Source organism: Podarcis pityusensis, assembly GCF_964106645.2.
Source record: "Podarcis pityusensis genome assembly, chromosome: 6".
In the NCBI taxonomy this organism is placed as follows: domain Eukaryota; kingdom Metazoa; phylum Chordata; class Lepidosauria; order Squamata; family Lacertidae; genus Podarcis; species Podarcis pityusensis.
In genome coordinates this window covers 49,237,716-49,260,339 of record NC_138030.1, presented here as the reverse complement: position 1 = coordinate 49,260,339, position 22,624 = coordinate 49,237,716, and the positions used below count along the sequence as shown (strand labels likewise).

General features: G+C 43.8%; 1 protein-coding gene and 2 long non-coding RNA genes across 9 annotated transcripts in view; 2 read left to right on the top strand and 1 right to left on the bottom strand.

Moving 5' to 3' along the window:
- Window positions 1-417: 417 nt before the first annotated feature.
- TMEM125 (transmembrane protein 125) lies at window positions 418-15,676 on the bottom strand. 7 transcript variants are annotated; one of them, XM_081009587.1, is made up of 2 exons: window positions 14,715-15,676; window positions 418-3,298 (listed from the first exon to the last, which is right to left on the bottom strand). In XM_081009587.1, exon 2 carries the CDS (start codon window positions 2,993-2,995, stop codon window positions 2,324-2,326), a length of 672 nt encoding a protein of 223 aa, XP_080865713.1. In that variant the 5' UTR covers window positions 2,996-3,298; window positions 14,715-15,676; the 3' UTR covers window positions 418-2,323. The 7 variants fall into 7 exon arrangements, with proteins under 7 accessions (XP_080865713.1, XP_080865716.1, XP_080865714.1 ...); XM_081009590.1 differs by having other exon boundaries at window positions 14,814-15,676; XM_081009588.1 differs by lacking the exon at window positions 14,715-15,676 and adding an exon at window positions 11,812-11,967.
- The window catches only part of LOC308479134, a 28,776-nt gene continuing 18,205 nt past the window's right edge, over window positions 12,054-22,624 (top strand). Inside the window, exon 1 of the long non-coding RNA XR_013987486.1 lies at window positions 12,054-12,245. This is a non-coding gene — a long non-coding RNA (uncharacterized lncRNA). The remainder of the gene's footprint in view (window positions 12,246-22,624) is intronic.
- Window positions 15,687-22,513, top strand: LOC308479152. The gene is made up of 3 exons (XR_013987509.1): window positions 15,687-15,732; window positions 21,786-21,924; window positions 22,169-22,513. It is a non-coding gene; the product is annotated as an uncharacterized lncRNA (long non-coding RNA).

Sequence of the window (22,624 nt, the reverse complement as noted above, 5' to 3'; positions counted from 1 at the left end):
TATACTGTGGCATATATTTTACTAAGTTTTTGCAGTAGATCCACAGCCTTATATCAAAGCCATGCCTAATCCTTGGAGCATGAAAAAGTGTTGTGTCCTTGGCTTTCACCTTACTTTGCGCGATATAAAGAACGGGAATATGACTTTGAAGCCTTGGACTTGTGGGCTTTTACCTTAAGGTTTAATCACAGATGGTTTCTTTGAGGACATGTGAACACAACTTAGATGGCACTTATAGTCTGGGGGCTGGTAGGGCAGGGGTCATGGGAACATGGTCTGCTTGGGATGCCAACATATTATTCACTAAGGTATCCTAAAGAAATCTGCTATGATAGCACCTGGACCTGAATAATAGGTGCACTTTTAAGTTTGGGCCTTGAACCAGTTTGGTGAATAACTGCATGTAGCCCACACGCCTAGCAACAAACCCACTACAATTTCTACACTTTATTTCACATTGGTTTTCAGTGCACACATGATCAAATGAGATTTAAAAGGGGGAGGGAGACTGACCCAAGCATCATCATTATTCCCTAGATACAGCACTGGGGGAGCTGACAGAGGCATTAATAAATGAGACAAATGTATCCTGCTGCATCGTACTGCAGTAGAATAATAATAAAGGACTGCTTGAGACTTGTATGAGTTAAATCTCTTGCAGCTCATTTCCTCTGTAGGTGACCCCACTACCACCATAACATTTCACATATCTCATTTCCTTACATCTCCTGTAAAAGAAACTTGAGATTTTGTATTTGGATTGGAAAAGGAAACATTAACTTGTTCCTAATTTGTATTATTTACTGTTGAGTGCACAATCTGGAGTTGCTTTGTACAGAATACCTAGATTCACCAATTTGCATACTGATGGCATACAGTTGTGTGGTTTGTGTTTGGTATAAGGGCAAATTGTGAAGGTGTAGCCTTCTGCCTTGCTGTAGTATATCATGGGAGACATTGCCATGCTTCTGCCTCTATTGTAAGCCTTTCAGTGATCCTGGCCCTTTAAAAAAATTATATCAGCTGTTGCAAATACTGCCCTTGCTCTGCCTGTTGAGCATCAACTCATTCAGGGCAGAGGCTGTGGATTCTGGGCTCCTTTATAAATCAGGGCTTGGGGCTCACCTCAAGTTAAGAATTGATTCAAGCTAAAGAGATATGGTTACACTAGTGTGGGGAAACTCAGTTGGGCACAATTGTGGTCACAAAATAAATTGTACCCACTGATTTTTTGTATCCACATGTGAGTCTACTTCAAGACCTTTTGGGAAGGTGCTCTAGATAGAAACTGACAGACAGAGCAAGCCTACTTGGCTGTTAGCTTTGATAATTTCCCTTACAGAGAGGTCTCCTGAGTAAGCAAAGTAGTTATTAATTCCTCATACTCTATGAACGAAGTCCCCCAATGCCAGCTGTATTCGCCACTCATACATTGATGCTCATCTTGTATACATGCACACATTCCTGGTATCAATTTCCATGGTCTTGTTTCTAATCCTGAGTACGCAGGAGCATTCAAGCAAGGAAATGTCACTCCCATCCATGTATCCTGCTATCAGGGGCCAGTGCTGGGTAGTAAGTGTGTGTGTGTGTGTGTGTGTGTGTGTGTGCGCGCGCGCGCGCGTGCCTGCCACTGTCTTCACTGTTCTGGCGAGGACAATAAAACTGTTAGGATATATGCTCCATGCAGCTTAGTTATCCCTCAGCCTCCATGTAACTATCCATTCAAAACAGAACTGTATGCATTCCATGATAATGACAATCACATCACACAAAAACAAGGTTTGGGCACCAAATTCCATTTCCGTATAATTGCATCATTCATTTTTGTAAAAGTAAGTAGACCCTGGGGCTGCAAAGATAAACATTAAGAGGTTGGGAAAATCAATATAAATTATTTTTTTTAAAAGAAAAAGGTTTGGGTAATGCCTGGTGCCACTTCAGAAATGTTGGGGAAACTAATTAGTGAAACGAACATTTGTGTGTGAGAGAAACACTCTATCCAAATTGAACAGCCTCTAGTACCATTTTCACTGTTGTGCTAGAAAAGCCCTTCTTTGGAACGTCGACTATTTCCACACCTTTATCTCCCAGCACTCAGTAGCGAAAACATCTTTATGTGTTGTGGTCTCTGGCCAACAAGCCCAGGCCGCTATCTTGGCAGCACAGCTCTGCAGCAGAAATTCCGGCACATTGCTGAGTGCAGCACAGGAAGACACATCTGGGCCAGGCTGGTTGTCGTAAAGTGCAAATGCCAGTCCAAGATTGAGAGTTCAACCCTGCGGTCAAAGGCGGCGGCAGCCACTAGGCGTTTACTTGAGGGTTAAATGAGATTTGCTGTGCTAGAGGTAGGAGCGAGCCGCCGGTCGGCTGAGATGCGTCCCGAGATGGTGAAGAGGGTGCTGTTGTCCCCAGCGTCCCGGTTCGGAGGCACAGCTGAGCAACAAGAAGTCCACATCAAATAGAGCAGCAGGCTGAGCAGGATGATCGCTCCAGAGGCTGTGAGCACAATGCCACTGACAAACATGCTGGCAAGGGGGCGTTGGGCAGTTGGGTTGCTGCCAACGCTGGTGGTGGAAAGCACAGTGAGGACTGTGCCACACACCAGCAGCACCAGGGATGTCACGAGCAACACCGCACAGTCCGAGGCACCGCCGCTCTTCAGTAGCGCAACTTGCTCTCGGCTGCGAATGCAATTCATGTCCTGGATGGCCGAGCTCAGCAGCTGCTTCAGTAAGACCAAGAGCGCCAGTAGGCAGAGTGTTGTGCCCACTGCCAGCCTCCATTCCCCAGAGCGGCTGCTTGTACTATAGAGCAGTGCAATGCCACCTACCCCACAGGCAAGGATCAGAGCCACAGCTACCCCATAGCAGACAAATGACTTTCTGGGCTCCTGGAACCACCATAGCTCCACATGTTCCTCCAGGATGTTCCTCTGGATCCGGCTGGCGTTGGCTGGGGGTCTGGGCACACCCAGCGGCTCTAATTCAGGCATGCTGGACACTGGATTGGCTCCTACATAAAGGTGGGTCCTGCAGATGGAGCTGCCGCTTCAGCTGGCAAGCCTGGATGGGTGTGACATTTCCCAGCAGGAGAGAGCAGCACCCTTCTCTTTTTCTTCCTATGTGAGGGAGCAGTGCCAGAGCCAAAAGCCTGCAGCTGGCGTATTACTGTATGCTGTCAGAAGTGCAGCACAGGAGAAATGTAGGACTCCTCTCTCTCTTGAAGCCAAAAGTGAAAAGCTGCTTCAGCCTTGTAGCTCATTTGCTTCCAAGCTCACGGGGATCCTGGCACATATCTGAAAAAAGAAATGACGACAAAAGGTTACGAAATGAAGATTGCCTCTAGAGAGGGGAGGGATCCACCTCCTTTCCCTTGAAACTCCACTCCCGGAGTTCCAAAGAAAAAAGAGTCATAAGGAAAATGCCACTCCCTCTGGGGTCAGCTAATGTCCATGCAAGTAAAACCTGCTTTTTATGGGCAGGGCAACAGCCCTGTCCATGCCTTAGGAAAATAAATCAAAATTCTGCACTTTGCCAAAGCTAGCTCCGCATGCCAAGAAAAGCAGAATTCTGCTTTCATAAGTAAATTGTAATTCGCACTTGAATTATCCATATGAAAACAAACCAACCATTTGGACAGATTTTTCTCATTTTGCAGAATCCAAATCATTCTGTCATAGAGAAGCTCCAAAACTATACAGGAAATGCGGTTCTCATCTCTGCCTCAGCCTTTATTGATTTTACCATGTGCTGCACACCCATCTTGAGGACAATGTTATCTTCACAGTGCTTAGAATCATTTTGAAAACGATGAATGCTGTTATTCCTCAGGATTCTGAGTTCTATTCTCTGTGTTAACATCTGTGCTGGAGTGAGGCAATTGGGTATTGCACCCAGCTTTGCTTATGGCACGAAGACGAGAGATGGAAAAATAAATAGAATTGGGCAGTTCTTTCATTAGATAATGGTATAGGGTGAGTAGCCAAAGCAGATTTTTTTTCATATTTAAAATATACATGATATCATATGCTTTTATCATTGGAGACACCCTCCGGTCATACAGTGGTACCTCGCAAGACGAATGCCTCGCAAGACGAAAAACTCGCAAGACGAAAGAGTTTTTCGTTTTTTGAGTTGCTTCGCAAGACGAATTTCCTTATGGGCTTGCTTCGCAAGACGAAAACGTCTTGCGAGTTTGTTTCCTTTTTCTTAAAACCGTTAATACCGTTAAAACCGTGCTTCGCAAGACGAAAAAACTCGCAGAACGAATTAATTTCGTCTTGCGAGGCACCACTGTATTACTATCACAGAAGCAATGAAAAAACAAAACACCTTATCCAAGACTGTTCAGAACTTTCCAGTCAATGTTAAACTGTCAGAAGACTGCTTCCAGGCCCCTCCATATTTGAACAAAGATAGTCTCGACAAATATGCAGCTCTCTCATGTGTAGCTACACTTAATCTGTTTTAGGGCTGTTCTTGCTGTTTCGCATGTACAAAAACCTGCACAGGGTCCTATTGTCTGTGGAGAGAAATAGCAAATGGAGAAATCCCCTTTACATGTGTATAGATCAGCACTGGATGCTACTGAACATGGGTACATATCTGCTTTCTTGGTCCAGTGCATTTGGTTATTACATCATTTTTATAGTTGCATGCAACACCTGGTTATGAACAACTCTCTGGATCAGGGCCAAAGATGGCCTTGCACTAAATCCAGAACTGCTAAAATCACAGTAATAATCATCTTATTTGTATGCTGCCTTTCCACAAAAGAACCATTTTACAAGAAATAAAAATGAACCACATCTGAAAATCAACCGTCGTAAGAATAATTCCATAATAGCATAATAAACAACAGCATAACTGCAAATCTAAGAACATACAAAACACATTTCAGTACTATAAATATAGCAAGATTACATTAGCAACACTATACCTCCTAGCAATACCAAAAATAACAAGGGATCTTGACAGTTTTGCCTTGCTCCTCCATTCACCTCTCCCAAGAGGTTGCTCACAGTCCCTCTCCAGCAGGTTTCCAAAGGCAGGAGGTAGCTGGAAACAGGGGAGAAACTAGGCTTTCTTTCACCCACGTCAAAGACTTGGCAAAAAAACCCCCAACCCATGCAAGTCTGCATACATATGCTTGCACACATACACACAACCTCAACACATTTGATCTTCAAAGGGCAGAAAAAGTTCCCTTTCTTATCGGGTCTATTATAGCAGAGCAGCACAAGATTGTACTGAAATCTTTTAAAAGTTGTACAGTGGTACCTCGGGTTAAGAACTTAATTCATTCTGGAGGTTCTTAACCTGAAACTGTTCTTAACCTGAAGCACCACTTTAGCTAATGGAGCCTCCTGCTGCTGCCACACCGCCACCACGCAATTTCTGTTCCCATCCTGAAGCAAAGTTCTTAACCTGAGGTACTGTTTCTGAGTTAGTGGAGTCTGTAATCTGAAGCACCACTGTGGTACCTCGGGTTACATACGCTTCAGGTTACAGACGCTTCAGGTTCTTAACCCAAGATACTACTGTATATTGTTGATTCACTTTGCAGTCTAGAAATAGATTAAAGGAGGTGTTCGCTTTCCAAACAGTAACATCCTTATAGCTTTTCACAGCAGTGCAGGAAGGTTCCTTAGTACAATAGCACGCCTAATGTAATCCAAAGAAGTCATGACCACCAGGGGTTCAAGAAAGTAAAGCCTATATGCAGGAGAAGTGGCACTGATGGCTAAGGAGATTTGGGCTTGAAGAGGCAAAGAGAGAGCTGGGTTTCACATATGATTTTTAAATCATCATATCCTACTTTGTCTGCGGGTTTTTAGTTCATTAGCACTCTGGAGAGAATGTGAGGCAAAGTAGCAACATTTACAGATGATGCAAATGGTTCAAGATGATTGTTAATAAACTGATTTTCAAAACAATCTTCAGCCATTGTGGTTTTTCAAAGCTGTTCACAATATCCACGGGAAGCAAGTAATTTAAAACTGCAGGCAAAATCACAACATAAAAAAGCAGATAAAACAACAGCACAAAGTCAAAAGCTTCAAAAGAGTCAGCAAAAATAAAACCCAGGGGCAAACCCACAATGAGAAGTTAGATTTTTGTAGTGTGCCAACACAACTGCAAATGATTGCAAGAAGAGAGTAAAGAGGTCAGTAGCAGCTAAAATGTGCAGTAAAATTCTATGCATATTTAGTTCATCTGCGCTTACTCCCAGGTAAGTAGTTACAAGACTGCAACCACAAGGTTGCTTAGGAGCAAAGTTGTGGGACTAGCATGGGGAAGAATACCTGCGTCATGTATCCTACCCTGCTACCATTCAAGAAAGATAAATATTGCTTCTGCACGCTTAACACCTAGAAAAGCAAATCAGTTGCTAGAGATTATTAAGCAAGACAAATCAAAGTAGTCCCCAAATACCAACATTGCTCCTATACAAATTCTGCCTACCTCATGAATCTTAGTGGAAGATAACAGGCCTGGTTTATGTGCAGAAAAAAGCAACCAAAGTAAGCAGAAATCTGCAATACCTTTCACATGACAGCTTATGAATGTAGGACTACAGTATGCAGAGTAGGCAGCTGGAAAGTTGTAAGTAGTTAGGTTAGAACTTCTTATCAATAAAAATCAAGAATGTTTTGGAAAACAAAAAAGGGAAAGGTGATATTTTGTATAATACTAGAGTTGGTGATCATTCTGTGAAATAAAGGCACAATTTTTTTTTTTTTTTAAAAAGGTATATCTTCTTGCAAAATACATGCAATATGTGCAAAAATAGCTGGTTCCTTAGATGCTCAGGGTATTCAGCATAATGAATGAATAGTAGAAGCTAGCAATCTTCAGAAAAGTATTAGCAGCCCCAGTTGCTACACTTTTTCAACATCTGACCACAAGAGCTAAATTGATGGACCTCATTAAAGCTACCCCTGCAATAAAGCTTCTTCCCAGTGGATACTTAAAATGAGACTCCATCTTCCACAGGGCTGATAAAAGATCCTTCTTTGAAGTGATCTTCCACATGGGGGCCTTCGCAATGACATCCCACTTCCAATGAGGATTAGGGTTGCCATATTTCAAAAAGTAAAAAACTAGGCCACGCTGAAGACCCCCAAATTGACTTGCCTAAGATCCAGGATAAAGCTCCGCCTTTTGGAAATTCCCCCCAGATGTCAAATCTGCCTTTGAAATCCCGGTAATGTCTGGGGAAATCTGGACATATGGCAGCCCTAATGGGGATGGGTCAATGGGCCCTCATAAGCAGCACCCCCCTCCAGGAATTCTAATAGATTCCACTCACTGGTGCTGCAGTCTGGGATCTCCCCTCAGCAAGCTTGCCCCTGGTGCTATGGTGCACCTGTCTTGTACGAGTACCTGCCTTGTCCGCCAAAGCTTAGCTGCATTAGGGCTCCTGGATCAGATCGCCACAACATCCCCCAGCTGAGCTGTGCTCGCCTCTAGTGCTGGCAGCAAGGATAGTGGCAGAGGGCAGGGATCCCACACAGTAATAAAGCCCCATTCACAGCACCAGCCTCACATGGTTCCTCATCAGCATCTGCCTCTTGTCACCAACTGGCTCTCCGGCTTGTTGAACAATAGATCCTTGCGTCAAGGCTGCCTTAACCCTTGAGACGCAAGTCTTTGTCTAGGAAGAACGGAGACCTGGATGGGGTGCTAGGACCTTCTGTGTAGTAAGCTCCCCCCCCCCCACTGCTCAGATGCAAACCATTTATCAGTTGTCTCGGCATGTAATCACACATAAACACCTTGCTCTCCTGACCAGTGGTGGAGCTAGCTGCTCTGGCACCAGGAGCGGTGTACATCTGGGGGCGTGGCTGGCACACGTCCCAGGGGGCTTAGAGCGCCACCTGTGGGGTGTGTGGCGCGTGGCAGGGGGGTGCTTGGCAGGCAGCGCACATGCCAGGGCATGCCCTGCGAGTGTCCCGGGGGTGAGCGCCGAGTGTCCCAGGGGGGCGGGGGTGGCCGCGATGTCATCCCCCTCGGCACGGCACCTGGGGCGGACCACTCCCCATGCCCCCACCTTCGTCCGCCAGTGCGCCTGACGTCTCCCTCCAGGGAATCTCCAGGAAATGGCTGTTAAGTATTCCCATACTTAACATATGGGAGGCGAGCACATACTTCCCATATTCCCATACTTAACAGACAGAAATGCTACTGTCCCAAGCAAGTGCATCCCTGCCAAGGCGACCTTGGAATATCTTTGCAGCCTCTACAGCTACAGGATATTGAAGGATATTGAAAATGGCAGGAACAGAACGGAAAACAGAGTCATTTTCATGAGTAAATGCAGTGCTTGCTAAATCTGCATGCTGCCCCTTAATCTTCTCAAAGCCACTCAGCTTCTTGCTGTCTACCTTTTGCCTAGGACTGACCTGTATTTTATGTACTGTATAGTATAGTACCATTTGTGACTTTATAGCAGGAGTGGGGAGCCGGTGGCTCTCAGGATGTTGCGCTACAACTCGCAACATCCCACAAGACTGATGGAAATGGTGAGATCCACAGGCTCCCAATTCCTGTTACAGAGCAGGATAAGGAACCCTTTACAGCCTGAGGGCCGCAAGCCAGAGGTGGGCAAAATCAGAAGCAAAAGTAGGTGGGGCCAAAGGCGTATTACTTTTTTAGGATATGTATATTTTTATGGGTTTTTTAATGTGAATCATTCAATATGGTTTAACAGTACTTATTCTGTATGTAAACTTGGTGCGTTGGATAGTAAAGCAGTCTATATAGTAGACGCTCGGGTTGCAAACGTGATCCGTGTGGGAAGCACGTTCGCAACCCGCCGCGTCCGCAATCCGCAGCGCCGCGTCTGCACAAGCGCAGGTTGCAATTAGGCACTTCTGTGCATGTGCAAAGCATGATTTTGCTCTTCTGCGCATGTGCAAGCACTGAAACCCGGAAGTAACCCGTTCCGGTACTTCCGGGTTCGGCGCAGTGTGCAGCCCGAAATCGTGCAACCCGAAGCGTCTGTAACCCGAGGTATGACTGTAAATGGAATTTTTTTAAAGAGTGGACAGAACAACAAATAAGTAGGCCTCATTCCACATATGAGTAGGCCTCATTCCACATGTACACACATCTCTCTATCTCCCATCCAGACAAACAAAATCAATCAAGACAGGCCTAGGGCACAGTCCAGCCAAGCAAAAGCACAAAAGGAAGGTGTGGGGTAAGACCCATGTGGGGTGTAGCTTAGGGAGAGTCCCAAGGCTGCATTTGGTGCCTGGGCCTGAGGTTCCCCTCTCCTGCTATAGAGTACAGTGGACGCTCGGGTTGCGAATGTGATCCGTGCGGGAGGCACGTTCGCAACCCGCAGCATCTGCAACCCGCAGCACCATGTCTGCACATGTGCGGGTTGCAATTGGGCGCTTCTGCGCATGCGCAAAGCACGATTTAGCACTTTTGTGCATGCATGAGCGCCGAAACCCGGAAGTAACCTGTTCCGGTACTTCCGGGTTTCGGCGTGTCCGTAACCCGAAAACACGCAAACTGAAGCGTCTGTAACCCACGGTACGACTGTATACAGCAATATGAATGACTGAAGACAGCCCTTGTGGAGAGGGAGCTTTGCATCCCACTGTCTAAGCTGGCAGAGTTTAAAGCTTCTTGCACAATAAAGCACCATCTCACTCTCTTACCATTACATGTCTGTGGTGGGGAAATGCCAAACACTGGTAGGAGGATATGCTAAAAGTAGAGCAACACAATGCTATGATGCATTTTCATTACGATTTTTCACTGTAAAAGCTGCCACTTGAAAGTTTTCACAATAAATAAAATCCCTTACCTTCATCCTCTTTTATCCTTTTTTAAAGGGCCTGTTCACAAATATGGTTTCCCTGTACCGCCACTGGTGTAAGGGGGAGAAACTCTCTCGCCTTGAGATGCGCATCCCATTGGAAGCAATGCAGTCCAGAGAAATTACACCTGCATATCTTGTCTCTGCATTGCATTCCTTTCAATGGGAGGCACTTCGCATGTGCATCCCAGCCTGAGGGAACATTTGCCCTGTTGCTTTGGCAACAGAGGCATGCACACTCTTCCTCCGGCATCCACCTTCTTACAGTTTATTCATCCCCTTTTGCCGAGGAATGTAAAAAATGGATGAAAAAGCAAGGCATCGTATCAGAGGGGCCAGAGATCTCCACAAAATGCACCACTACCCTGTTTCAGCTCAGCACTAAAGATAACTGCACTTTGGAGATATCAGTCAGGTATCAGGACTGAGCATACGCAGGAAATGTGGCTCATGGGTCAAAGCGAAGTGAGGTCTAATCATCCGAGCATCTTACTGTTAAAATCCACCACTATCTAAGGCTGCAATCATATGCACACTTACTTAGAAGTCAGTAGGAGTTGCCTCGTGAGTAAACTTTTAAACATGCATAGGTCCAGGCTATCTTTAAAAGCCAGTTTAAACTCCTGTTGCTGCGTCAGTTAAGAGATTTGGAAGATGTTCAGTAAAAGTACTACTACATTACAGGGAACTAAGGGGATAGCTAAAAATCCCTGCTCCTCTTGTAACAGATCCCCTTTATTCTGGCCAATTGCTTAACATCTAGATCAGTGGCTACTTGAGCCTTGCCTTGGCAGAACCAGGTGGTCAGAGAGGGGAGGGGCCTGATCCAGACACAGCCTGACCGTGTCAGGCCAAGCCTGACAGAGCATGAGATCACTGTTAAAACCATAAGGAGAACAGGCTTCTTCAGGGCACGTTGCCAGCTGAGGCTGCATTGATGCAGAAATCAAAGCTCAGTGACTTGTAGGAAGACCAGGAGGAGTTGAATAAATTCCCCCACCCTCTCCGTGCAACACACAAGCCTTTCCATTCTACCTGTGTGTGAAGTTTGAACTCCTGGAGGAACAACCGATTGTACCCTGTGGATCCATGGGCAGAGGCATCCAAGTCCATGGTTCCATCCACGTCACTTATATGCCAAGCAGGCGAAAGAGCAGCTGTGTGCTCTAAGCGGTACTTGCCTGGGATCTGGTCTGCTGTTGGCACACGATGGCTTCTAACACACTGCTTGCTGTGTTTTGCTGGATTGCCTGTGGCCAAGAAGGGATTACAGCCAGCTTGGATTGTCAGCTATTCAGCATTAACCCATATGGGAAAGGACCTCTCGCACTCCTTCTCATCCCTTCCTGCTTTTAGAACCGTAGAATTGTTGAGTTGGAAGGGTCCCCCCACAGTCATCTAGTCCAGCCCTCTGCTATGCAAGAATCACAGCTAAGTCTATGGGGCTACTGAACAAGGGCAGACATAGCGGAATGCTTCCAGGCACTTTGAGATCATGTTGTATTAGAATGGTAGAGTTTGAAGGGACCCTGAGGATCATCTAGTCCAACCCTCTGCAATGCAGGAATCTCAACACACAGTCCCCCATCCAATATGAAACCGTACCAGACTCTGCTTAGCTCTGCAAATCTGCTAGCAGTTTCACAGTTGCAACAGATGTTTCCTAGGAAGCCATTATTAAATGAAGTTAAAATAATGGTGGTGGTGGTGATCTGAGGAAGAGCAGCTTTGAGGAAAGACCCCGTCTCCTTTCCACACATCCTCATATCCTGAAGTTATCTGAGCACAAGGCAGCACACCAATCCCTCAGGAATGCCTCTAAACATAGTTGTAGGCTAACAAGGGACGAGCAGTGTGTACATGTGGAATTTGAAGAGCTTCCAATCCCACGCCAAGCCTTGACTGAAAGGGAAGATGATAGTATGTAGTGAAGACAACCAGGTAATTGCTGGAAGGGACATCAGCTTCACTCACCTAAAGCTGATTCTTCACAGAAGATGCTGTAGCAAGTCTTGTTTCTTTTGCCTAAGCTCTCGGACTTGCCAGGATGCTGGTATCGTCTTCTCCTGCTATTATACTTGACGGATGGGACAATTTTCAGGTTGTGGCCCGAGGATAAAATTAAAATCTATCTTCTTCCCTCCCTGCCTGCGTCTACCTGTCAAGCAACAGGTGCAAGTCCCACCTCCTTCCTCCGCCTGTCCTAGCCCAGGTGCCGTGTCTGATAGGCTCGTAGCATACGCTGACCTTTGCCCAGGCAGGTACATTCTCCAGAAGGGTGGGGATGGAGAGACAACCTGCTGTTGTCCTTGGAAGCATTCCAGCCTGGTGACTGTGTGCTTGAGGGAAGCGGAAATAAGAAGGCTGATGGAGCAAGGGAAGCAGGAGGATATACAATACAGGCAGAGGTAAGCAAATACAGGTTGAAAGAGTTCTATGTTAACCCTCACCAGACAAGCTCCTTGCCAGACGGGTTCACATTTCCACCCCCTAAGGAGCAGAGCAGTCACATTCTGACTTTTGCTAAGGGGCAGCAGAGAGGCATGGGGCCATTTAGAATGCAGGGTGGTGCCAGGAAAGAAACACAGCCATTCTGCATTTTTGTGCACCCGTCAGGAAGATAGGAATCTTCATCAGACTTCTTGAAAAGAGAGGTTTTCTTTTAGCCTAAAGCAAGGCATTTTATTAGCCTTTGGGAGAAAAAGTTGTGACTGGGCAAGATCTTCTCATGGCCTTAGTGCAGGCATGGGCAAACTCGGCCCTCCAGGTGTTTTGGGACTACAACTCCCATCATCCCTGACCACTAGTCCTGTTTGCTAGGGATGATGGGAGTTGTAGTCCCAAAACATTTGGAGGGCTGAGTTTGCCTATGCCTGCCTTGGTGTCTAACTAGTAACGGTATGACTAGGATAGTATACTATAATCATTTCTAAAAGAGTAGGGACTTGTGGGAATATTGGCTAATGAATGGATCAGACTTTGACTGATGGGCAGTAAACCCCTAACATCCTCGAAGCCTTTCCTCCCATGATGGTTTCATCAAAATAAAGTAAGTGAATAAACAAGATACAGTGGTACCTCGGGTTAAGTACTTAATTCATTCTGGAGGTCCGTTCTTAACCTGAAACTGTTCTTAACCTGAAGCACCACTTTAGCTAATGGGGCCTCCTGCTGCCGCCGCGCTGCCGGAGCACGATTTCTGTTCTCATCCTGAAGCAAAGTTCTTAACCCGAGGTACTATTTCTGGGTTAGCGGAGTCTGTAACCTGAAGCGTAATAACCTGAAGCGTATATAACCCGAGGTACCACTTTACTTGGTTTTTGGATTAACAAAATAGAGAGACTAGGAACCATCTCTCTCCGCCCCCCTTCTATCCATTAACTTAAGTTTCCCAAATCCTTTCAATATACAGAGGTATATTTAAGTAATACTGAGTGGGTAGGCAAGTACCATTGCTATGGGACACTCAAGATAGTTGGTGCAACACAGCATTCAGTTTTTTGGGGGGAGAAGATTGCATATGATATTTTCTAAGACTTGTAAATGTCTTGCTTTTCATGAGATTGAAGGCTTGACTTAATACATATTTTTATCTTAATACTCCAATACTGCCTGTACTTCATTATTGTGGGAGCGGGGAAAGCTTATGATAGGTGGTATTGTTATATCCATTTGATAGATAAATGTGATAGAAAGAGAACCATGTATATGGTCATCCAGCAAGCTCATGTCAGAGTTCAGCATATCCAACACACGGTCAAGCCAAGTGCCACCAGGGTTTTGAGTGCTAAAAGATTTGTGGTTGATGGTGACAGCAGCAGTCTAGGATTGCTTTTCTTCCTCTTTCTCCCCTACCTTGCCATCAAGGCCTGTCTTCCATTGGCTTCACATTTCCTACCTACCTCGTTCCTGACAAAAAGTCACAATTCCAGGTTATGCGATTTCTAAATCATGCCGAATTATTGGATTCTGTTACTCTTCCCTCTCTTCATTTATTGTGTCTTCCCTTACCCGAGTGTAATACAATAGCACATATTCCTTTCCTATAAATGACAACGGTCATATCTTCAGTTGGAAGGATTTTTTTAAACTTCTGGTAGGCTTCTTGCAACATAAACTGTCTGGTGTAATGCCTGATTATGTGCATGACAATTCACATTTCCTTCTGTAAATCTGTGGTACTACTTCCCACCCTAACCCTGTCTTCAACACCTTTCTTCTGGTTGACTACCAATTTGCACAACTGATACAGTATAATAGGGACGCGGGTGGCGCTGTGGGTTAAACCACAGAGCCTAGGACTTGCCGATCAGAAGGTTGGCGGTTCGAATCCCCGCAATGGGGTGAGCTCCCATTGCTCGGTCCCAGCTCCTGCCAACCTACCAGTTCGAAAGCACGTCAAAGTGCAAGTAGATAAATAGGTACCTTCTGGCGGGAAGGCAAATGGCGTTTCCGTGCGCTGCTCTGGTTCGCCAGAAGCGGCTTAGTCATGCTGGCCACATGACCCGGAAGCTGTACGCCGGCTCCCTCGGCCAATAAAGCGAGATGAGTGCCACAACCCCAGTCGGCCACGACTGGACCTAATGGTCAGGGGTCCCCTTTACCTTTACCTTTATACAGTATAATACTTACCCTCTCCCCTACTCTAGAGATACTGTCTGATTTAAACAGGTATGTTTTAGCAGGAGACAATGCTGCACTGATACCGTGTGTGAATTGATTCCTGTTAAAAACATGCAAGTTTTATTTGGAAAACACTGGGTGAAATATGAAGACTAAGTGTGCACTAGAATGCAAAGCATGGTTTTCATAGCTATGTTGACACAAAGAAGAATGCTAACATACCTTCTTGTAAAAAAAGAAAAGAAAAACCTTACCTTGTGATGCAGGCATGACATGAGCACAAAGGATTGTTATGCTGCCTCAGAATCCAAGACATGACTGTAAACATAGCTAAAACATCCAATAAAACCTACATTGCCATTCTGCCTCTGTTCCATGAACTTCCTCTGGTCTAGGAGTAATCTTCCAGCAAGTGCTAGACTTCAAAAGTCCCTTGGTGAGATGGTTTGTCAGCAGTGGGTTGTTCAGCAATCTTCTCTGATCAGGACAACATCCTTATGGCATGTTCTCTAATTACATCTTCTGAAGTGCCTGTGTGTGCGTGCACCATGGGAAAAACTTCTCACCTGAGGGCAGCATTGCACCATTGTGGAGCAAAGACTAAACTATTAAGGAGTGTTTTAAGCACCTGTCAGAGGAAGATCACTCCTAGCTACCTAATAATTATCAAGAAAAAGATTGATTCACATCCGCTGCCATTGCCGGAAGAATTAGTGATGGACATAGGGAAGAACATGGGATATGAATGATTTAGGAATTGTAGGCATGCATATTATTAATTAGTTCATAGAAAGCATTACATGTAGCTTACTCTGAAGAGCACCTGCCTTGTTAAGGACTCTGCTGAACTTCTAAAAAAGTTTCTAAAGCAGTTATAGCAACTACCCATAACATAGGTTTGGTGAATTTCAGAAGGTTTTTGATTCATAAATGCAAATAATTAAGAGAATAGTGAAACTACTTGACCCAGGCAGAGTCTTGTTCTGATAAGTCAGGGAGGAATAACTTGAAGGGTATAGCTTATCACCAGTGCACCATAAATTGCTGAAGTGCTTTTGCTTTGTTGCCTCATGGAGGACAGAAAACAAACGGTTGTGTTGTATCCAAAAAGCAGAAGGCATATTATTGTTGCAAACACAGTCAGCCAGTTTTATTGCATTTTCACTGACTGTCAGTTTGCTTCCAACTTCCATTCAAGGCCCTGATGCTTACCTATCAAGTCACCTTACCTACCAACACAAGCATATCATGGCAAGCATCAGTTGCCCCAAGGTGGAATTCCGGAGGCGGCGCGATCGGCAATGGCTGCCCGATCCTGGTAAGGAGAGGGAAGCTCCGCTGAAAACAGGTCGTCCGCTACGGCGAAGCGGAGACCCACTAAGGAAAACTACAGGCGGCAGAAGCCTGTAGTCTCGGGACCCGGCGGGCGCCAGAAGCCGCCCCCAAAACGTTGAAGGGACCCCGTAAGGGGCTCCGGATCGCGGAGGGGGTAGCGGCGCTGTGGGTCGTTGCGCAATCAACGGAGCGAAGCCGCGTTGCTGTTGCCGGTGAGCGCTGACCTTTCTTCCTGCAATTTTCAAATTCGGAAAAGCTGCAACCCGTGAGTAATCTGGACTTTAAGAATTTTTGGAGACATTTAAAACTTGGAATTTGGCTGAAAGCGGAGTGACGATAAACAGGAAGCCCGTCTTCCGCTAACACTGAACTTGAAAGCAAAGAACAGGAGGAGTGGAGACTAAAAGCGATGCTTTAATCAATTGCTGGCACCTATTTAAAATAGCTATCAGGGCAGAAAGACTTTAAGCTGTTGGCTTTTGGATTTATTTGGGAACAAGGATATCTCTCTTCTGTTGAACCAGTGGATTACAAATTAAATAAGAACCCCAGGTGCTGGAGCTGCCTGAGTAACTGAGCACCAGTCTGCAACATTGGATACTTTGAATTTAGACTTTGAAACATTCTGAGCTGGAACTTGTTATTTTGAAACATCTGCAGTCTAGGCACTGTTTGAAACACTGTTTTGCCTTACGTATACTCTGTAAAAATTTAACTCTGTGGAGGTCGTTGGATGTTGAATTAGATCTATAAATTTGAATTGGACTTGACTTTCTCCCTTAAGACATTTTAAGCTCCCTCTAGAGGATTTTGGACTTACAGCAGTGACTTTGTTTTACTTTCCTTTTCCCGGCCCTCTGTTTGACTGTTGCATCTGGGCTTCTACATTCTCATGGGAACAACTCAGTTTGACCTTGGTCTTTAGATAACTTTGGAATGAGTGGAACAAGGAAAAGGGGAAGAACCAAACAAACAACCTTAACTTTATCTGCGGCCTCACAGCGTAGATCATCTGTGCCTGCTTTGCCTTCCACTTTGCCTCCTGAGATAGAGGCGGCTTCCCTGTCACAGGCAGGGGAGGGAGAAACGGAAGAATTACAATTGGAAGATATGGCCTCAGGAGGGAGTGCTTCTGTTTTAGACAAAATTTTTGAAAAATTGGAGGCTTTGGATAGAAAGGTTGATTTGCAAACAGCTAAAATTGACCAGAATACAGAAAGTCTGAATAGATTAACTGGACAAGTTGCACAGAATGTCCAATCCATTGGAGAGTTGAAGGAGGCTGTAGGTGAAAACCGGAAATTGGCTGAGGATACTAGTCAAAGATTGGGAGAATTGGAGAAAGAAGTTAGACCACTCAGCAAACAAGTTGGAGAACATCAGATTCACTTTTTGATGACAGAGATGCGGAACAGGGAGGCCAACTTGAGGATACGGTCAATACCAGAAGTAGAAGAAGACAATTTAATTGAGTTTTTGACCAAAGAATTTTCCAAGTTTTGGAAGTTAGAGGAAAAAGACTTTAAAATAGTATCTGCTTTCAGGCTTGGAAGATTTAGGAGGAAAGAGAAGCCCAGAGATTGTTTGGTTATACTGAGATCCAAGGAGGAAAGGGACAAGATTTTGGGCCTGCACTACGGGAAGTCACTGGACATTCTGGACAAGAGAATTGAAATTTACAAGGATATCCCTAAACAACTGTTGGACCTTAGATCTGACTACACGGAACTAGCAAGATTGTTGAGGAGCAACTCAATTATCTTCAGGTGGGAGTTTCCTCAAGGATTATCTTTTACTTTCAGAGGGAAAAAGATTAAAATTAGAACATTGGAGGATAGAGACAAGTTTCTGGAAGCACACGGAGAAGATCTTCACAAAGGACTTGGAGCACCAGGGCCCGAACCTTCAGGGGAGCCTGCGCCCTTGGACCCTCAAGGACCGGAGAACAAGGTACCACCCCAGCAAGAATAACCAGATTTATTCAGGATGTCTCTGCAGCTTCTGAGCTGGAATATAAATGGCTGCAACAGTCCGGAGAAAAGGAGAAAAATCTTTCACATTTTAAAAAAGGAACAATTGGACATTATTTGTTTACAAGAAACACATGTGATTAGGCTCCACAGAAAAGTGTTAATAAATAAAAGACTCGGCCAGGAATTTATATCTTCTGACACAGTTAAAAAGAGAGGCGTAGTGATTTATGCAAAAGAGAGCCTTTCACCTAAATTTCTGTTTAAAGATGAAAATGGAAGAATTTTGGCAATAGAAATACAACATCAAGGAGAAAAAATTTTGATATTAGGAATCTATGCCCCAAATGAAGGAAAATCGGATTTTTATAAGAAGTTGCATGAGACTATGCTGGATTATCTGGATTACAACAACATCATCATGATGGGAGACATGAATGGAGTCGTATCAACCAACATGGATAAGTCACAGAATCAAAATGTTACTAAAGAGGGAAGACTACCAAAGACCTTTTTTGAAATGACTGACAATATGGACTGGATTGATATTTGGAGAGTGAGAAACCCCCTGGGAAGAGAAGGAACATTCTTCTCTGAAGCCCAACTGACTTGGACAAGAATCGACCAAATATGGATAACTAGAAGTCTGGCACCTAAGATTAGAAAGGTGGAAATCTGCCCAAAGACATGCTCCGACCACAACGCACTGAGAATGGACATGACACTGATCCCAACCGGCTCCTTTAGATGGAAGATGAATGACGGCCTGTTTAGAGATCAAGAGATTGTAAAGAAGGCCCAAAAAACACTAAAGGACTATTTTGAGGTTAATATGAACACCAGGGTGGAAAAAAGAACTATATGGGACGCAAGCAAGGCCGTGATGAGAGGGTTCCTGATACAACAGAATACCATAAAGAAAAGATCACAGAATGAAAGGAAGGACAAAATTTTGGAAAGAATTAAAGAGCTAGAGAAGAAGTTAAGATCTAACCCAAAGTCCCAGCCGATTCTACGAGAAATTAAACTTTATCAAGCACAATATTCTAAATTGATAAATCAGGAAATAGAATGGAAGATTAAAATAATGAAGCAAAAAACTTTTGAATCGGCTAACAAATGTGGAAAACTGCTAGCTTGGCAGTTGAAGAAGAGACAAAAACTAAATACGGTAACGAACCTAGAGATTGAAGGAAGAAGCATCCAGAACCCTGGAGAGATCAGAAAGTGTTTTCAGAAATATTTCAAAAAGTTATATACTCAAGGGCCACAAGATGAAATTGAGATTAAACAATTCTTGGAGAAAAATGGATTAGCAAAGCTGTCAGAAGAAAACAAAACAATTTTGAATGGTAAAATAACACGACAAGAGATTGAGCAGGCCATCCAGAACACGAAACAGGGCAAATCGCCAGGGCCAGATGGGCTGACCTCCATCTACTATAAGACATTGAAAGACTACCTGATACAACCATTGTTGGAGGTCAGCAATGAAATTATGGAGGGGAAGAGGGCGCCGGAATCATGGAAAGAAGCTTTTATCACATTGATACCAAAATCGGAAAGTGAAAAGACACAACTAAAGAACTACCGTCCCATTTCCCTTTTAAATGTGGATTACAAAATATTTGCAGATGTCTTGGCACGTAGATTCAAGAAAGTTCTAAATGAAGTAATTCATAAAGACCAGGCAGGCTTTCTCCCAGGTAGACATATGTATGCTAATACAAGGAACATTATAGATATACTGGAACTTTTGCAAACAAACATAAACACTAAAGCAGTTCTAATCTTTATAGACGCGGAGAAGGCCTTTGACAACATATCCTGGAAATTCATGAAGGGGAATCTAAAAGAAATGGGAGTGGGACGGGGGTTTGAGAATGGGATTGAGGCAATATACTCAGAACAAAAGGCTAAACTGATAGTTAACAATGTGGTTACAGAAGAGTTCAAAATTGAAAAAGGTACACGACAAGGCTGCCCGATTTCTCCACTACTATTTATCTCGGTTCTGGAGGTGCTCCTGAACATGATTAGAGGGGATCGGCTGGTGGAAGGGATCCAGGTCGGAGCGAAACAATATAAACTTAAAGCGTTTGCAGATGACCTAGTTCTGACATTACAGGAGCCGGAATCTAGTACGAAAAGAGTATTACAACTGATTCAAAACTTTGGTCGAGTGGCGGGATTTAAATTGAATAAACAAAAAACCAAGGTATTGGGGAAAAATTTGACAGATACTGAGTCGGAACGGTTTCAGAGGGAGACAGAGTTAACGGTGGTCAAGAAAGTGAAATACCTAGGGGTAAACATAACAGCAAAAAATCTGAGTTTATTTAAAGATAACTATGAAAAATGCTGGTTAGAAATTAAGAGAGACTTGGATAGTTGGTCAAGATTAAAACTTTCTTTGTTAGGCCGAATAGCTGCCATCAAGATGAATGTATTGCCAAAAATGTTATTTTTGTTTCAGACACTACAGATTGTAGACAAGACAGAGTGTTTCCGGAAGTGGCAGAAAGATATTTCCAAATTTGTCTGGCAGGGCAAAAAGCCCAGAATTAAGTTTAAGATATTAACGGATGCGAAAGAAAGAGGGGGCTTTGCCCTGCCAGACCTAAAGCTGTATTACGAAGCGGCAGCTTTCTGCTGGCTAAAAGATTGGCTACTTCTTGAAGATACGGATGTATTAGATTTAGAAGGTTTTAATAATGCATTTGGATGGCATGCATATTTATGGTATGACAAGGTTAAGACAAACAAGGCCTTTAAGAACCATATTGTCAGGAAAGCAGTATTTAATGTCTGGATAAGATACAAAGACTTATTGGAGAATAAAACTCCGAGGTGGCTGTCACCCCTAGAGGCTAAGGCCCGAAAAAGAGCCAATATGGAGGCCAATTGGCCAAAATATTAGGAGATATTAGAAAGAGATGGTAACAATTGGAAATTGCAGAGTTTAGAGAAAATGAAAGATAAAGTGCGAGACTGGTTACACTATGCTCAGATTAAAGAAGTATTTAAAAATGACAAAAAGTTAGGATTCCAGGTGGAGAAGTCAAAGTTGGAAACTGAACTGTTAGAACCTAAGACTAAAGTACTTTCAAAGATGTATAATTTGTTGCTGAAATGGAACACACAAGACGAAATGGTCAAATCGGTAATGATAAAATGGGCACAGGATATTGGGCATAATATTATGTTTGAAGACTGGGAAAGGTTATGGACCTCTGGGCTGAACTTCACTGCATGTAATGCTTTGAAGGAAAATGTAATGAAAATGATATATAGATGGTACATGACCCCAGTTAAATTGGCCAAAATATACCATTCGTCTGACAATAAATGTTGGAAATGTAAGGAAAATGAAGGAACTTTTTTTCACCTCTGGTGGACTTGCCCGAGAGTGAAGGCCTTTTGGGAGATGATATATAATGAGTTAAAAAAGGTGTTTAGGTACACCTTTACTAAGAAACCGGAGGCCTTCCTCTTGGGCATTGTCGGCCAGAGTGTGTTAAAGAAGGACAGAACATTTTTCATGTATGCAACAACGGCAGCAAGGATACTGATTGCTAAGAACTGGAAAACTCAAAACCTACCTACGCTGGAAGAATGGCAGATGCAGCTGATGGATTATATGCAATTAGCTGAGATGACCGGCAGAATTCGAGACTTGGGAGAAGAGAGGATGGAAGAAGACTGGAAGAAATTCAAGATTTATCTGCAAAAGTATTGTAATTTGGCTGAATGTTGATTGGGATGTCAGAGTAGAAGTAATTGTCTACCACTAAATTAGACTTAAGTTTAAACTATACGCTAATGATCAAATCCAAGATTATGAACAAAATGATAATTTGTTTGGAAATAATTTTTTAACGATGTAAGTGTGTGCGGGAGGCGTGGGGGAGTCCAAAGTAATGATGAAAAGATGTCAAATAATTAATGTTATTTGTTTAAATATGTTTATGTATTGAAAAACTTGAATAAATATATATTAAAAAAAAAAAAAACAACAAGGTGGAATTCCCCAAGGTCCATTATTCTCCCTCTCTATTGGCATTTGGTGTGCGCATGCACATGTGCCTACATATGCAAATATATTTCTGTTTAGCCCTCAGTTCAGCCGACAGGTTTGTTGGTTTGTTTAATTAGATATGTTTATTTTGTGCTTTGCAGATTTTGTGTAACTGGTGTATCTATTTTTTTTAACACACAACGCTCTTTGTACAAATGATTTAAATAAATATATTTATCATTACTATCTAACACTCATGGGGATAGTGGGTCCTTCTTTCCCTTAGTATCTCCCATTTAGCATTATTCACACACTGTCAAAAGGTTTGTCACATTCGTGTTAATAGTTAGCAAGATATATTTGAGAAGAGAGATATAGGGGTGAGGGGGAAGGATTGAGGACTCCTAGGTTGGGTGTGTGAGTGAGAGAGATATTGCTCAAGTAAATAGGTTCACACCTGCAGTCAGCCATGCACAGACTTACTGTTCTGCAAATAGCTGGAAAAGCAACTCAGAACAGAGCGATGGATCTGCCACAGAGTGTACCAACAGGGTCTCAGGTTCATCAATCAAAGTTTTGCTGCCAATGGGAAAAGATGCAGGCAATCGTTTATTTCCCAGACTAGCTCAGGGGACAGAGAATGTGTAGAGTTGAGACTTTCTTGCATCAGTGCTAGGCACAAGGGTCCTGTCTCCAACAGGATTTTTGCTTTGAGTTGAAACAGAGCTATGCTGTGCGGTAGAGATATGGCCTCACCTATGAGCAGCCAGCTTTTTCCCTGGTGCTCTGCATGTTTTTTCACTTGTTTCTCCTGCTTGGAGACTTGCAACGTATTAGCAAG